At 39.6% G+C, this 17,907-nt stretch overlaps 1 protein-coding gene across 2 annotated transcripts; it reads right to left on the bottom strand.

Moving 5' to 3' along the window:
- Positions 1–661: 661 nt before the first annotated feature.
- On the bottom strand, positions 662–17,841 carry mcoln2 (mucolipin TRP cation channel 2). Of its 2 annotated transcripts, XM_086162475.1 has the most exons (14): positions 17,708–17,841; positions 16,924–17,077; positions 15,439–15,612; positions 14,621–14,777; positions 14,290–14,368; positions 14,111–14,207; positions 13,807–13,906; positions 13,463–13,575; positions 13,086–13,235; positions 11,566–11,667; positions 11,246–11,368; positions 8,260–8,466; positions 7,092–7,225; positions 662–1,094 (listed from the first exon to the last, which is right to left on the bottom strand). In XM_086162475.1, the coding sequence occupies exons 1-14, from the start codon at positions 17,749–17,751 to the stop codon at positions 1,058–1,060; spliced, it is 1,671 nt and encodes a 556-aa protein (XP_086018601.1). In that variant the 5' UTR covers positions 17,752–17,841; the 3' UTR covers positions 662–1,057. The 2 variants fall into 2 exon arrangements, with proteins under 2 accessions (XP_086018601.1, XP_086018602.1); XM_086162476.1 differs by lacking the exon at positions 17,708–17,841 and having other exon boundaries at positions 14,621–14,768; positions 15,435–15,612; positions 16,924–17,062.
- Positions 17,842–17,907: the final 66 nt, after the last annotated feature.

Below are 17,907 nucleotides of genomic sequence, written 5' to 3'. Positions count from 1 at the left end.
AATAAAATAGCATAGCTATTCAGTAATGGTAGTTTTTGGAGCAGTTATTAATGATGAAGCTGGACTGTACCGGATAATATGGAGAAAGTTGAGAGCATTACTGTGCTGAGGTAGTGGTTCAACACGGACACAATAAATCCCTATCAGATATGCATGTAAACTGATATTTCATAAAAGTGCAATGGGAGCACGGATCTGCTGAAAAACATGAGTTTGTTCATTTTGGTATCGATTTCGATTATAAAGATCAATAGGAAAAACACCACTATGAGTCACTCTAGGAAATGACTGGTGTCAGGTCATGCTTTTGCTTGTTCTGACAGCTTCACCCATCATGACGGTGTAAATACACACATCAGGAATGGTCATTAAATTTCCACATAACTCAAGGCCAGCAAAGAATTCAGATTTGATAAGTGAAAATATCACTTATCAAATGCACCTAAATGCTCTTAAGTATATATATATATATATATATATATATATATACATACACATACATACATACATACATACATACATACAATAGGAAGTTATTCAACTGCAAATAAATAGTTTTTGTGTATATTGCTTGTTACTTGTGGGTTGCTGGCTGCATGAAAAATTATTAAAAACTCAATGTGAAATAGTCGAAACCAACAAAAACATGGACAAAAAATAACTATATGCAAACATTTCATGTAAGAAAAACAATTGACAAATCACATGCAGTACTGTACATTGCATCAGAGTTTGTAAATATTCAACACAGAAAATACTGAATCCTGCTGGCACTGCAACAGTTATATTCTAGAATAACCTTTGAAACTTCACCACAATGAATAGGACTCTGATAAATTAAATTACGAGTAAAACCCTGTTCTTGATCCTGGTTCTACCATTTACGGTCAAGGTTAAGAAAATGGCTCCTCAGTGTTATACAACAATTCACAAAATCTTTCATCTGGAATGACGCTTGTACATTTCCTGGTCCTTTTCATTTTTTTTTAGGTCTGACATGTCACGTCTTGTCACCAGCATCCCTATTGTCAGGAATTAGTCTTATCTGGAGACTTTGTCAGCCGATGAGTACAACATCATCATTTTCAGGAACCCTGTAATGACATAATCAAAAAAGCATTAGATACTTTTATTGGGGATAAGGGTTGTTTTTTTTTCAAACAGCGCAAATGAGGGGATAAACAATGAATCATGTTTCAAGTTATTCAATTTTTCCACTCCCACACTTTGCAAGTATTTAACTCATTAACCCAAATACCAACACCATCCTCCTACCAGAAATATGGAATCAGGTTTTCATGACATGAATGGCACATCATTTGAGAGGTAAATACTGTCTAATTCCAAAATCACAATCAGAGGCCACTTTTACCCAAGGTTCCAGGAAAAAAGGTGGAATAAGAGGTAGGTTTATGTTTTGCAACTGGCAATAGAACACAGCAGTAGCCTGTCCCCACTACTTACTGCAGAGAACTGTGCCTGTTCACACATGAAAATTTATACTAAACCTCCTGGTGCTCCGGGAAAGTCGCCCTCATAGATGCCACAAATTATTTGTGATATCCCTCAAGGTTCAGTTCCTTCCTTCATCAGTTATGTACAGGGTGCCTCTTGACCATCTTGTTTTTAGCCCGCGGTATTTAAAAGCAACATACACAGTCCGAGTAAAAATACATTAGATACTGCTAATCATAACTTCATTTTTAAATACATTGTATAAATTACAACTGCATTGCAGTTTTACATCAGTATGGACATGCATAATTTTCATGACCGTTATAAGACCAAACTTTTATATATATGCTACTTTTTCCAAAGTAGCATATATATATTGAGAAATGAGGGTATGTAGGAATTATTTTGGACTTAGGGTTGACTGTATCGCTTCAGAGAATCAATCGTCCAAACAAGTACTTTGGAAATGATAGCCCTTTCACTTTCTTGTGTTTTCGCTCAGAAGAAAACAGCCAATTATGTTCTCGTTACATCAAATCTGTAAACAATTAGACATTTTACAGCTGGCAAGTGTCTCCAGAGTATTTCTACCTCCCAGACCAAGCTAAGGACCAGATTTTGCACTGTGAAACACATTTCAAGCATCTGTGAATAGTACAGCAGCTTTACTTTTGTTACAGACAGTCCTTTGTCAAATATGAAACTGTTTTTTTTGTCGTGTCGATTGTGTTTTTCAGTGACTAACGCTTATCATGCTCATTCATTCAATGCTTAATATAAAATAGTTTAAAACAAAAAGGTTTTATCGGAATTTAATATTAACATTTTTTGAAGGTTTCAACTCCTTTCAGAACCATGAAAGTTCCTCTACAGCAATGGAAGGAAAGATAAGCATGAAGGGGCTCAATGGTAAGTGGTTGAAATTCAATAGACAGGGAGATGGTTGTGGCTTAATGAAGATGATCTAATTTTTGTGAGCTCAGCCAGGGAACATAATTCAAATTAGAACAAAAGAAACCGCAAAGTACTTCAGTTCCACAATTTGTAACTTAACAGGAGTAGGGCTAATGACAGATACACTCTAAAAAGGTCCCTAGTAATTGCATGCTCAACTTTAACTGAACACTCAACTGCTTGTCTTGCATTATGTTTCAGTCTCATGTTATAAGTTAATGTCTGTAACTGAAACATTCCTTACTTCAACACCTTAAACATCTAGAGAATGAGTGGTTGATTAGACACAAATCACACAACACACACACACACACACACATATATAACCTATATATATAACCTGTTATTATATGTGCAACTTTGTTAAACCCCTCCGTGAGCTGCCACCTTACTATGGTGGAGGGTTTGTGCACCCCAGCGATCCTGGGAGCTAAGTTGTCAGGGGCTTAATGTCCCTGGAAGGATCACCCAAGGCAAAGAGGTCCTAGGTGAGGGACCAGACAAAGCACAGCACAGAAGCCCCCCATGAAGAAGAAATACATTGGATCCAGTCTTCCCTTGCCCAGAGGTGGGTAACCAGGGCCCCTTCTGAGAGCACCTTCTTTTTTTTACTCCCACGGTGACAGGTACCAGGCAGGTGTGGTTATATTGATCCCCCCTGCCTCGGCGCCTGTACATTGGCGTTCAGGCGGAGGGACGGGCTCTGATGGTTTGAAGCTATGCACCCAACAACAGTTCAGTTTACCCACCCTTCTTAGGGTCCCGAGAGGGGCTGCTAGAGAGCACTCCTACTGGGGACTTCCTCGTCCTTCTGGGAGACTTCAATGCTCATGTGGGCAATGACAGTGCTCTTGGAAGGGCGTGATTGGGAGGAGCAGCCCCCCCCGATCCGAACCCGAGTGGTGTCTTCTTATTGGATTTCTGTGCTCGGCGCGGGTTATCCATAACAAACAACATGTTCAGGCATAAAGGTGTTCATATGTGCACTTGGCACAAATACACTTTAGGCCACAGTTCTTTGATTGACCTTGTCGTCAGACTTGCAGCCGCATGTCCAGGACACTCAGGTGAAGAGAGGGGCGGAGCAGTCAACTGATGATGGGGGAGGATGCGACAGACCTGGCAGGCCCAAACATAACATGAAAGTCTGCTGGGAACGTCTGGCAGAGTCCCCTGTCAGAAGGAGTTTCAGCTCTCACCTCTGGCAGAGCTACAACTGTGTCCCAAGTGAGGCGGGGGACATTGAGTACGAATGGGCCATGTTCTGTGATTCCATTGTCGAGGTGGACTGGAGCTGCAGCCATACGGCAGTCGGCGCCTGTCGGGGCAGCGACCCTCGAACCTGCTGGTGGATCCCAGCAGTGAGGGATGTCGTCAAACTGAAGAAGGATTCCTATCGGGCTCCAGAGGCAGCTGACATGTACCGGCAGGCCAAGCACCATGCACCTTTGGTGGTTGCTGAGGCAAAAACCTGTGCGTGGGAGTAGTTTGGTGAGACCATAGAGGACGACTTCCAGTGGGTGTTGAGGAGATTGTGGTCCACCATCCGGCAGCACAGGAGGGGGAAGAAGTGCTCCGTCAACACTGTGTACAGGGCGCTGCTGACCTCAACTCGAGACTTTATTGATTGGTGGCAGGAATACTTTCTGACCTCCTCAACCCTGTTGAAAAGCCTTCCAATGAGGAAGCAGAGCCAGGGGACTCTGGAGTGGACACACCTATTTCTGGGGCTGAAGTTGCTGAAGCAGTCAAATAGCTCTTCAGTAGCAGGGCCCCGGGAGTGGATGAGGCTACAGGGGGGCTACAGGAGTATGGGGTACCGAACCCCGTTTATAAAGGCTGTTTGGTCCCTGTACGATCGGTGTTGGAGCTTGGTCTGCATTCCTGGTTGTAAGATGGACCCGGTTTGAGTGAGAGGTGGACTCTGCCAGGGCTGCTGGACTCTCCCTTAGAGATAGGGTGAGAAGTTTGGTCATCTGGGAGGAGCTTGGAGTCGAACCGCTGCTCCTCTGCATAGAGAGGAGTCAGATGAGGTGGCACGGGCATCTGGTCAGGATGCCTCCTGGATGCCTCCCAGGGGAGGTATTCCAGATATGTCCATTTGGGAGGAGACCACAGGGAAGACCCAGGGCACGCTGGACAGATTATATCTTCAGGGAGGCCTGGTAACATCTTGGGTCCCCCCAGAGATGCTGGACCATGTGGCGGGGGAGAAGGAGGTTTTAGCCTCACTGCTCCAGCTGTACCTGCTGCTGCCCCCGTGACACAACTCCTGATAAGCAAGGTAAGATGGATTGATGAATGGATGGAATTTTGGCAAATCAAAACAAAAAAAAGTGGGTAACATTTGAAAAAAAAAAAAACCTGACAAAAGGTATTTGATTTTAAGGATGGGGAAAAACCCATGCTTTTGGCCTATTATGTGTCTGCGCTTCAGCCTTTCCATTAGCCAACAGATCCGAAACAAGGAAATTAAAAGAACATATTTATTCATTATCTAATACTTAACCTGCTGTCTGGGTCATAAAGGGGGTTGGACTCTAACTCACCTGTCTCACCTGACCGCTCATTCACAGGACCACATTGACATAAAACCGGTCACCCCTTTATTGGCACAACTGGACAAATAGGGTCTGCAATTAACCGGGTACATGTTTTTGGACGGCGAAAAGAAACCAGGGAACCCAGAGGAAAGCAACACAGACACAGGGAGGACATGCAAACGTCACACCGAGTGTCCCCATAGAAATCAAACCAGGAACCTTCTTGCTGCGTGTTGGAATGGCTAACCACTGTGCCTATGTCCCACATTTTAAAAGTACAATCAACAAAACTATGCAATAAGTGGTCTCCATGTTAATGTCCATGAGATCGCTTTGCTAGAAAAAGCAAAGATTGAAAAAAAAAAAAAAAACACCAAAAAAAAAAAAAACAGCAAGCTTCACACTGCATCGTCACACATGGGTAATGGAAGACCACATTGTCTCGTAAAACAATTGCCAAATTGCACTGTAATTTTTTGTATGCAGTATTGGTGCAGATTGTAGAGTTGTCAAGACAATCATGTCTACATTTCATAGCACTGTGAAACTTTCCCAAAACTTAAGAAGTAAAGCATTACTTCAGCGGCTGAATATATTGAATCAGCATTAACAGTAACAAAGGCGAAGAGCAGGTCTCTGCTCCTTCAAGCTAACATCCCTTTTATTTCTGTATAATACAACAGAAAAAAACACTTAAACCCACACAGGTATATAGAATGATCAAGCACATATCTCCCTGAGTCTCATGCAACAATTTTTTTTTAGAGTAAAGGCATTGCTGAAACTAATTAGAGCACTTCTAAGGCTACCAAACATGTATTGTTCTTTCAAAAGACAAGGGTCACTCCCCCAACACACACAGACACAATAAAAAATGTTTACATTTTTCAACTATTTCATGCATTCCAATTCCTTCAGTGTATCATTTTGTGGTGGCCAAAGAAAAAGCCCTATAGTTGTCAAACTCTGCAGTATGTATGTGTATGTGTGTGTGTATATATATATATATATATATATATATATATATATATATACAGTTTTTTTATGTTAATTATTTCAGAAAACACAGCAATATTTTGGCCAAATTCCAGACACTTAATGTGATTCCAAATTTTACTCATACAGCCTGGCATTACTTTCATATAATCACCAACAGGAAGCATCACCAACCTGTAAAACCGGCATCTTTTTAGTTGTCTGGTGTGCTCAGAAGTAATTCTATAAAAACAATAACTACATTTATACACAAAAAGGAGAACCAAATGTGTCAAATTACAAACAAACTCAAGATCACCTCTTGAACTTTTCTGAAGTATCAAATATTCTTTCAGTTTTTGGCTCATCTGGCAAACACACAACTGAGTGTTGATTGCAACATATTTATGTGGGAGGCAACACAGCAAGAGGGAATGACAGCTGGAGGTTGGGGCTGCTTCCCAGTGTTCAGCCTCAGTTTCTCTGTAATCAGCCATCACTGGGTGTGTCACCGTAGCTCACACCACTAATTTCATTGCTCTCAGACCATTGGAGACCAAGCCAAAACCACAGTGTGTAGGAAACTCCACTCCACTCTGCTGACTGCTGATGATAGAGATTGGATCACAGAGAAAAAATGAACAGAAACGGGTACATATAGCCAAATAGAATGGGTTTCCTTAGCAACAAAATCTGAGCAACACAAAGTGAGTTCCACAATCTGTCTGCCATGACTGCATTATTTTCAAAAAGTTATGTTATCCTGAGTGGCCAAATTGAATTAGGACACACACACACACACACACACACACACACATACGCACACAAATATTTGGTCTAGTCCTTGTTATATGTCCTCAATCCTACCAAACATTGATTTTACAAAGGATGGTTCCAATTAGAGGAATGTAAACAAAAAAAGACAGGTATATTACAAACGAGAAAAAAATGAGTAATACCGTTGACATTTCTGTTCAAATGGCACTCAAAATGTAAAAACAGTCAAAAATGTGTGATATTTACACTATGTGTTTTAGATGGGGAAGAAGGGTGATTACATGTCACTTCTCCAGTGTAACATATACATGGAAAATCAGCCTGAAATGAGAGTCAAACCGTGGGTAAATTATAATATTAAGTGCCATTAAATGATCAGGCCCATACCTTTCACAGCAGCAGAATACTGAGAATCTGATGTTATCATCTTTATGATTGCTCTCCTCTGAAACTAGAAAATCTTCCTGATCTCGAAGGAACTTTTGCAGATCTGTCAGTGGAAAACCATCTTTCTGGTAATTCTGTTGAGAGAAAAAAAGCTGTTGGTTTTGAAAAGGTGTTGGAGCCTTAGTAAAGGGAAGGCAGAGCAGGGCTGATATTCAGGGAAGCTAAAGTGGTTTGGGCTCTTGGCCGTGTTTTGAATTTTGTACAGGTCTCCAAGGCTGGGCGTTCTACTAGGTTTAGGAAACCCTTTGAAATGGTAATGCATGAACCATACACACTAAACCCTTGATAATGATGGATGCTCTTAACTCCACATTAAGTAGGTTACATGTTCAAGATAAGTGTAACACAAACACAAAGGCATGACGTTTCATGCTTGCAAAGCCTTTTAGAAAGGGAAGCAAATTATTAACAATAATGTCTTAGGAATCAAATAACCATGATAATGGTAATTCACTTATGTAATGCCCTTCTACCATAATCATATGGTGCACAATTCAAACATTTTCTTAATTGTAGATAACTGAATCCCAGCCCTGACCAAAAACTAAAGGGAATGTGAGCAAATCTATAAAACATATACTTTTTAAAAACAATTTGTATTTAATTGGTGACTCAAAAAAAAAAAACTACTATCCAACCAGGCAAAATACAAATAGTGTATAATATCCCTTAACGTCAATATTTAGCAGTAACGTTAAGTGTTCTATCTATCTATCTGTCTGTGTTCCCTGATAGAATGAATAGGTGATAGGTGAATTTCCTGTACAGAGTATTTTCTTCATAATTAAAAATCAAACTTTTGTACAAGAATTATATCTATAACTGTATGTCACTTAAAATGTCAAACTCAATAATGCCACAGCAAACAAAGGGTGTCTTGTTTTAAAAATCCAAAAATAATTTTACAATCTCCATGTACAAAACAATTTACTCTGTAAATGAACTGAAGAGGTGCTCTGAAGCAGAATGCCCCTCCCTCGCCAAGGAGTGTTCTGAAATGACTGTTTTCACAATTTTAAACACTTTTCTCACTTAATGAGCTGAGTTTGTACACAATCTTCATCATGACCTTGTGTCAAGGCGCTCACCTCACTCACTCAACAAGTACCTTGATTGTCTCGTAAGCATCTGTGATGAGGGCGATGAAGAGCGAAAGCACCATGTAGATGAACAGGGAGATGAATGAGTAGAGGTAAGCCCGGCTGAAGAGCCAAACCAAAGTGTTTTTGTCCTTGAGCTGGGCGAAGGTAGTGAACATGTCATCGCCGTTCAACAGGGAAAACAGACACTCTGCGACACGACTCAGTCCTTCAAACTGGGAGAGATAGATAAAGCAGAATTAATTCATTTAATAATTTCAAATAAACACAATAAGGTATTTGATCTGTGTGCGCAGTGCTTCGCAACATCAAGTTCAAGACACTTAAAATATTTCATATATGAAATTGGAGAAAAGGGAAACCATCTGTATGGAAATTTCTATTTGAAAAAAAAAATATTACACATTTTGAAGCCACTCAAAAAATTCACTCATGTATTGTCAGCTTATCCAAGGCAGCAAACAACTTTTTTTTTAAATAAAAAGGGAGCTACCACCCCTGTCTTCCAGTCTACAGGCAAAGTCCCAAACCTTGATGTGAAAAGGTGAAATCAGTCCCACAATGTTCAACACCCCCAGGGTCTCCTGACAAATATAATTTAAACCAGTTTCCTTGCCACTGAAGCACTACATCAGTTACCTCCACCCACCAAATAAGACGGCTCAGCATTTTCTGGCTCTGCCACCATCTTGACGGGCATGTCACGCAGGCTTCAGATTGTTCTTTAAGTCCTCTTTTTACCACCTGTCTATCTCTCCATGTGGGAGCACCAGATCTCTGCTCAGGGCCAAGCAGTCTTTCCCTTTGCTAAAATAGTCAGTTTACCAGAAACTCCGAGGACATTTGAAAGTACATCTTCAAGGCCTCTCCAAACTCTGCCCACATCCAGTTTTTGCTTAGCCACCACTGAAGCTGCTGACTTTCAAGATCTCTGGCATTTGCCAGCAGATTCAGGAGACCCTTCCATAAAAAGCACTAATGACCTTCTGACCACAGCTTAAGGAAGCCACTTGAAAAATAGAGGCCCTGAACATGGTGATTCAGATTCCATGTCCCCGTCCTCCACAGGAATGCAGGAGAAATTCCTCAGGTTTGAATTAGGACCTTACAGACAGGAGCCTACGCCAACACGTTCACAGTCCACAAAAACTAACATTTTGGAATTGCCAGTTCTTTTCAGCAGACATCCCTAACCTGATCCAACTCACCGACAAGATTGTAATCAGAGAAAAGCACAGTCTTCCTTTATTGGAGTATCTAAGATATGTGCCAGCAGGTCTTAAGATGCACCTACAAAGTCAATAATGGATTTCTAGTCTTATTTCTTCTACAACCTTATATTTAAAAATGTCATTTATTGCATGTGCCACCAATGTACACTATGTGTTTGAAGACGTGTGGTATGGCAAGTCTGAGAACATCCTCTGTTTATGTTTTCAGTAAATACACTGACGGTCCTGGAGGAACTGACGATGCACTACTGGGGAGTCCCCTGGCCAGGACAATGTAAATATCATGCTACCATGCAAACATTTTGGTTGACTGCATATACTCAGGAAAGTAGAACAAACCTGTTTGCTGCAACAGCAGCACAGCAGGTCAAGTCACTTTTATTGTTACTAATTAAATAATACCAATATAAAATAAAGATGTTACTTATTAAATAGAGGCAAAGTTGAACTAGAAACCAATAGCATCTTAATAAAACTGTCAAAAAAAACACAGAACTTGAATCAGGAAAACTTGTTTCTGTCTATCTAACATCTGTCTATGAGACGCCCACTGCAGCTTGAACTTCCGTAAATAATTTATCTTACGGGCGAGGACACCTAAACACACTCACATATTTCCCTGATAGCACTCAGTTTCTGAAGATTACTCCGTCATGGTGGTCACCTTTCCTTTGTTGAATTTGAAAGGTTTCCTCATTTATTACCTTCTTGTTGCAAATGTTGCATGTTATTGTTTTTTTAAAAGTCTTTCTGTTGATTATGATGGCAAAAAATAAGTTAGCAGGAATCTGTCAGAAGACATTTTCTATATTCAATTGGAGATCCTGGATTAAGATTGGTGCAGTTGCCTCATTCCCATCAGATAAGTCGGGAGGCAGATGCTTTCTGGAAAAATAGGGCACAGCTAAAAAATAAGATCAAATCATACAAACATTTTTAGTTAGTTAGTCATCTAATGTGTTGATACAACATTAAATAGATTGCCCTGGCTAAATTGACATAACTATTACGGTTTTATCTGTTTTCGCTCGCCGATATAGACGTAAACTTTCATTGGGCAGGGACATTTCCCCACGGAGGTAATTGCTGTATCAGGATTAAGAAAAAGTGATTCTCTAGAAAACTTACAAGGGGAAATAAAGTCAACATAATCCAGTTGACAATGCAAGCCCTAAAATTCTCAATGCCTCAGATGACTTCCAGATCAACAAACTGAACCTCCTGGCAACCCAAGACCAGTGGATCAGCATTGCAGTTCCAAGAGGTCTAATTTGACAAAAGACAACAACAGGTTTTTCAAAGGGCACCAAAGGCTGCAAGGTTTCCTAAAGAAATCAGTGAAGAACAATTTTTCATCTGGTCAGGAGAAAGTCAGGAAGCTACTGAAAATGAAGTTCATGATTCCATGGAGGTAAATACTGACACCTGGTGCCTATAATTTACACTTACATTAACTTCTGAACCATGAAGCAGCCAATTATCTGAACTTTCCCCTTGACAAGGAGGCCAAAGACCTATTTCATGTAATTAAGTATTGGAAGACATACGGACACCCTCACACAGAGATTAAAAAATACACTAGACTGTCAATCAAAATCATTGTTTAATTGCAGCTTTTTTCCCTTGGGAATATAACTGCACTTTTTGAAATTTCAAATTCACTGCTGATCATTGACAATTGCTTTATATCCTAATTATTGGAAGTCACAATTTCTCCAAATTTTGAATTTTCAGCCTTTTCTCAAACTAACTTGCATTTTACCTTTTCATGGTACGGCCCAAGCACAATCCAGCCACAGAAGGTGTAGCCAAGGTAGATCATGCCAGCACAGCAGCAGAAGCGAAGCACTTTTGGAAAGGCTGCTTTCATGGTTAAAATCAACACCTAGAAAGATTGGAAAAAAAAAATTCACATCTGAAAATAAATCATAGGCAACATTACATTAAAAGCTCTGCATATGAACCAAAAAAAAGCCTTTTTTTGGTTCATATGACATAAAAAAATGAATAAAACCTAAACTATCACTGCACATTACTGCACTGACAGATGAGAAAGATTTTTGCAACTATTTCCTCACTCACATTGTATTTCTGGAAGTAGCCCAGATACCTGATCACACCAACCCACACCATTAATGTAGATGTTCCCAGAAAGATACTGCACACATCGTAGCTGGTTAGACTCTACAGGAAATATAAAACATAAAGAAAAGTGAGTTTAGAATAAGTCTGGCTTTTGGCCAATTGGGAGTTCAGACTTCTGCAAGGTATAGGTAAATATTTACAGTGTGTGTCACAAATAAAAGTCTCTGTTGTGCAAACTTGGCGAACACATTGTTTATAAAGAAAAATGCTTTAGGACTTGTAAAATTCCATGTTTTTGTGATAAAATGCAACAACACTATTTGAGCATAAAGTGCAACGTGAAACTGCAATATAAGAACATCCTTATCAATTGTTAACTCAGGGATCAGCATTTTCACTAAATATCACATATCCAATGGATATATCAGTCCAGAGCAGCGGAGAGTATGGAAAAGCGATGAAAAGATGGGCTCAAGCAGGTTGGAATGGGTGGAGAAAAGTCTTCAGGGGTACTATGCGATAGTGTAGTAGTGTGAAGTGCGAAGACTATCAGCCAGAATGAAAGGAAAGGTGAACGGGACAGCGGTGAGACCAGCGATGCTGTATGGCCTAGAAACAATGACGAAAAGACAGGAGGCAGAGCTAGAGGTCACAGAGATGAAGATGCTATGGTTCTCTTTGGGTTTGACCAGGATGGATGGATCGGGAATTAGTCTATCAGAGGAACAGCGCATGTTAGATGTTTTGGAGAGAAGGTCAAAGCCAGACTGAGATGGTTCGATCATGTAAAGAGGAGGGATAGTAAATACATTGGTAGATGGATGCTGGAATTGAAGCTGCCAGGCAGGAGGTCTAGAGGAAGAGAAGGTTTATGGAGGAAGTGAGAGAGGTTATGAAGGCAGTTGGTGTGAGAGAGGAGGATATGATGATTCGCTGTAGCGACCCCTGAAGGGAAAAGCTGAGAGGAGAAGAAGATATCCAGTGGATATTCCCTGCGACGTTACAGACTACGCACTACAATTTCTATGCAACCTTACATTTCAGAAAGTACTGCTCGCTTGAATTTTCTAACCATCCATATGGTAACACTTTGGGAAAGTTTGTACAAGAAAAAAAGCTATATTTGAATAATTGCTCCCATGGCAACATTAACTTAATAAATCTGAGATAGGCATAGAATGTCTTTTTTGAAAGGGAACTTACAAGATGTCTAAAATTCCAATTAAAACAAAAATGTTTAGATAGAGAATCATTTGAAAACAGAACTTTAAATAAAAGCTGTTTCTCCTCAAAAGTGACGAGTTGGCTAGTGTATGGGTGTATTAAGGTAAGAGTTACATTTTTTTACCTTAACATTGTGGCTGAAGAACAAAAAAGTGAACTTGAACAGAATCAAAAAATAGGCCTCATTAATTTCCAATAATGAAAGCATTGACACCTTACACACGCTTTCTTATATTTTGAGTTGAGCTTTTATAAAAATCATCCTAAAAATAAAGCCAGACCATTCATTTTACCTTTGCTTGTATTTCCATCTTTAGTATGGATCCAATTATGGCCAGTAAGTCACTTACAATGACCAGCATGTACCAGCCATTGAGGAACTCCCCCTGGTCATCCTCACATACTTTACGATGGTAGTTCTCATGAAGAAATCTGGAGAATCTCTAAAATCAAACCAAATATATATTCAGTTTCCTGAAGGAAAATGTATGTGGGTCAGATTAGCTTGTGAATTATGTTAAATGTTAGTCATATGTGTGACATAACATATGACTCTGTCATGATGTGACATTAGTTATTTGCACTTTTGACATTTGCCTTTGAAAGGGTAAAAAAAAAATGTAACCTGATGGAACGAAAATGCCCAGCTTGATACGGCGCAGACACTGACCTGAAGTAACCTGACAGCCAATATGATGGAACGGGTGCATAGCACGGCTGATGTGAGGCAAACCACAATTACAAAGGCGTCGAACACCAGAAGATAGTGCGTGTTTTTCTGTGCTGCAAGATAATTCCAATGTGTGAAACAGAGGCTTATCTGTTGTAACTTCTGCATACTCACTGATAATTAAATGTTGCCAAAGTAACCGCCTCACTAACACTACCTCTGTCCTAGAGTTCCTCAAAATTGATACAGTTTTTGGAGCAAATATCTGAAATATTTGTTACTTTACATGTATTTATTGTGGTAAACGAGTAATGCCTACATTTTAAATGCCATCAAAATCTTACCGGTTCCAGATATTTTCCAGTCTCGGCATGCACTACTCTGAGCGTCCATGTCCAGGAATATTTTCACCATTCCACTGTGACACTGGTTGTCAAAGATTATCTTGAAGAAAGGGAAGCATAATGATAAACAGAAGAAAGGCAAGAGGTTTATTTTTTATTACCATAACTTGTTTTTCATCAGCATCAAATATGTTGTGTGTACGTGTGTAAAGCATTGGAAATGTTCACACGGTCATAATATCCAGGAAGTACAGCAATATTTCACCTTTTCATATACACTAAAGGACAAACATCTGAACCTTACAGTAGCGTGGAAGGAGTAGCAGTCAGGTAACTCCCTGGTGCGCACAGTCTGTAGATTAATGCCTTTCAACTGGAACTTTACTTTCATGTTTACTAGTCTGAAAAAGTGGGAAAAAAAATGAAACGCTTAAGATTCAAATAATATGCACTTATAGAAATCCCACAATATTAATGACATACCTATAAAAGTCCAGATCAAAAAAGGACAAATTTTGAGATTTCCATTTGTTTGCCGTCTTTGGATCATGTTGTATACAGACTGAGAGAGACGAGATGAGTGAGAAACTGAATATTAGACAAAATTCTCTGTAATTAAATACTTAAACCTTACATCAATGTTACCCAAAACCAGTGCAAGAAGGTATATATTGGGTCATTTTTCAACATGCTGTCACATCATGCATACACAACAAATTGTAGTTTTTTTTTTGTTTTTGTTTTTTTTTAAGTAGCATGTGGCATGTTGATTTTCTGGGCAGGAAACTAATTTTACAGCTCTGATCTAATTTACCTGTTTCCAACTGGGCATCTATGTCATAGTTCGGTTCTGAAGGCTCCAAACTGCTTTTTTGGTACTGCTGCTTACAGACAACAAGAGGCAGAAGGCTTCCGTTTTCAGCCTCTGCATAACTGATGGGTCCCACAGACAGCTGGCCAAGCTGGCTGTACTGTAAATATTGGAGTCATCAAACACATTGCTTGAAGTTAGGTAAATAGTAAACCGCAACTGAAAAAATAACTTAAGTAACTCTTACTTTCTCATTTATGCAATCTACTCTGCCAGGTTGCATTTCTAGTTGACACTATATTCCTGATCTTTTTATCCCTCTGACGGGCATCAACAAGTTCAGTCTCTAAATGATTGTGGATGCAAATTGCGATTTCAAAATGGGTTCCTCTAAACAAAATTTAAAAAGTCCTTGGCTTAACACCTGCTGTTATCAGCCATTACTTACTGTATCATAAATACTATACACAGTTACACAGCACATGAAGTATATAGAACAAGGAACTCACTGTTATACAGAAATAGCAGCCCTTCAAAAGCCAACTATAACCATTCTTCCATCTTTTTATGATGGGAGAATGGCATTTATGAGCTCAGAAGGCAGTAGTAGATTGAGGGACCTCAAATGAAAATGATTTGCATTGACAGCATGTTTAATGACCAACAGAAACACAAGTATCTAGTACCAACTAAGCGAAACATTTTAAAGCACATTTGAGATTTGAGCCTGAAAAACCAAATACAATTACACAGACACAAATTATTTTATAAAGCAATTGCAGGAAAAGAGAGTTAGTCTGCAGTAAGGGGGTTTGACTTGCCTGATCCAAGACATAAAACAGACTGTCATAGACAGCTTGCTGTGTGTAGACTGCAACACTGTAGTCATCCTCATCTACACCACTGTAGTCCTTCAGGAAAAGGTATTTTAGAGCCATAGTGTTCTCCTCCTTGTATGATACCACCAGCTGGTTGTTGAGGCCAAAAAGGATAAGCTAAGAGGTAACACAATTACATGTTTTTATCAGAACCATAAAGAAGTGGGTTATGATGTAACAATCTTCCTTTTTTCCTATCGCTGTTACCCTTTTGAAAATGTCTGTTACATACAGTCATACACATTCGAGGAATATTGGCAAGGTTTTTGAATGACAAATTGCAGCAATGATGCATTGTAACTCTCTCAGTCATAAAATGAAACACAAACAAGATTCACATCAGGGAAAATACCTACCATGCATGATAAACTGGACATTTTCTCGTATCAAAATTGTTTAACCAAACATCTTAGATAGTGAACTTTGTGTTCAGTTATAAGCAATGGAATCTTTATCATAAAAATAGTGCAAATCTGGGGCTGATGTCATCCATCAAGCTTATCAATATGAACCACTGATTTGAAACAGAATAACTTTGCAGCCCAGGGCTGCTCACTCCTGATGACATCTTTAGCTCAAACCATTGAAATATTCCAAGACACCCAAGAACATTTTAGTCAACCTGGCATATATTTCTTGCGGACTTTGGGTGGATTTATATGACACAGCTCCGGAAGCCCCTGTAGGCAGGTATCAACTATGTTCTATCTTACATAAGATCTCTTGACAGCTCATATCAATTGATGGACTTTGGAAGATTGTCTAAAACAGCTGTAACCTAAATTGCACTCAGCATGTGATGAGTATACTGATTTATATGGTGTGGGAAAAGTCAAATTGTTGCAGAGCTATTGGGGAGGATTAACCACTGCATAAAACAATTCCCTATTTACCAGAAAAAAAACCTATCACTTATTAACAGCTCCAACACAAAAACTCTGAGTGCCACAGACAGCTCTGGCTAGCGCTGGCTTCACTGCTGTAAAGTGAGAGATAAGAGCTTGCAGAAGGAAAGCCTAACCTTTGCTCAGTATAGAGAGAAATCTACGTAACTTTATACAACTTTGTGCAGTCTAAATCTTCCCCAAATGAATGTTGTTGATGACTGCAAGTTACAGGGAGGTTATGACATGTGGGTCCAAAGGAAAATGATTTGTTTTATTACTTTAAATGTTGATTCTGCTTTGATTATTCTTGTATCATCACACCACCTTCAAGCTGTTTAATGCCTGTAATCAGATATTTACTTTTATCATTCACCTCGGAGCCAAACTTTTTCATATGGCAATAAATGCAACGATTACAAAAAAGGGGGAAGGGGGTCATTCTAATGCAAACATTTGAATTTGATAAATACACTTCACATTTTTAAAGCAGGCATTTTGTAGCAGGTCTTTCGAGTGCATTATGACCCTAGCCACGATTTACCTGTGTGGTGATCATGATGATTTTCATGATCTGCACCGCCAGTTTCCAGGGTATGTGCCGTCTAGCTCTGTACTTCTCACATGGACTCATGAAGTAGTACCTCAGGTCATCTCGAAGACTCTCCTCTTTAATAAGGTCTTGAGCTGACGTTGAGCTGAAAAAAAAAAGCAACGACTTCACTTGGGGGTCAGCATGATGTGCTGACATGAAGAGGATACAGAAGTGAAACAACTGGAAAACTAGTTTTTTGATTATTTTGCAACAGCTAATTTCTTCACAGGAAGAACTTCATGTACAGAGGACACTGCCTGCATTCATACTTCATTGGTTTGGGTCCAAGGTTACTTCAATATTTTGCTCACAGGGTCTCCCCACCACCAGCTCTCACTCACAGTCACTCAACTGTTGGAAGAACCCTAGCCTTTAAAGGTTGTTAAATAAAGGGTGCACTTTGAGACGATTTTTAAAATTAAGAAATCAAAAAAATTTAGTTGATTTTTCTTAAAGAATAAAAACGATGACATTGACTTTTTTCAAAAAAGTTGACTTTGATGCGACAGTTTACGTTCTGAAATAAGGGGGTAAACGCTTTTTACATCAGCTATGTTGATACTAAGACCCCTGACGGGAAAAGCCGAAAGAAGAAAAAGAAGAAGTATGTTGATACAAAGAACAGTCGGAATTTAGAACCGAGTCGAGGCGTATGTTAAGTTTCTAAAACGGTCGACAACACACTGGGAAAAAAAACACAAGGAAGGATAAAGGACTGTATTACAAATGTCACCTGATAGAATTGCTCCTGTCCAGATATCGAACCAATAGTTCCATGATTGATCGGCGTCGCGGTTCGGCACGACGCCGTGACCGGAGGTTAGAAAGGGGAATGACCCTCTAATCACCAAACCGGCAGCAGGGACTGAGCGGCTCCGCGCCAGCCAATCAGCGAATGACTTTCAGGTGTCAGACAGGTTAACTATCTACGTC

This window comes from Fistularia commersonii, chromosome 16 (genome assembly GCF_037954325.1).
Source record: "Fistularia commersonii isolate RoL2024-O1a breed Wild chromosome 16, RoL_Fcom_v1.0, whole genome shotgun sequence".
Taxonomy (NCBI): domain Eukaryota; kingdom Metazoa; phylum Chordata; class Actinopteri; order Syngnathiformes; family Fistulariidae; genus Fistularia; species Fistularia commersonii.
Note: the sequence above shows the minus strand (reverse complement) of the source record. Positions and strands in the feature narration are given on the sequence as shown.

What these genes read in the sequence shown, in the direction of transcription:
- mcoln2 (XM_086162475.1), bottom strand. Translation starts at nt 17,751, where the DNA reads ATGGAACTATTGGTTCGATATCTGGACAGGAGCAATTCTATCAG. An exon ending in GCTACTCCTTCCACGCTACT is followed by an intron (nt 13,907 to 14,110) that starts GTAAGGTTCAGA and finishes CCTTTCTTCAAG; the next exon opens with ATAATCTTTGACAACCAGTG. An exon ending in GCTACTTCCAGAAATACAAT is followed by an intron (nt 11,369 to 11,565) that starts GTGAGTGAGGAA and finishes CAATCTTTCTAG; the next exon opens with GTGTTGATTTTAACCATGAA.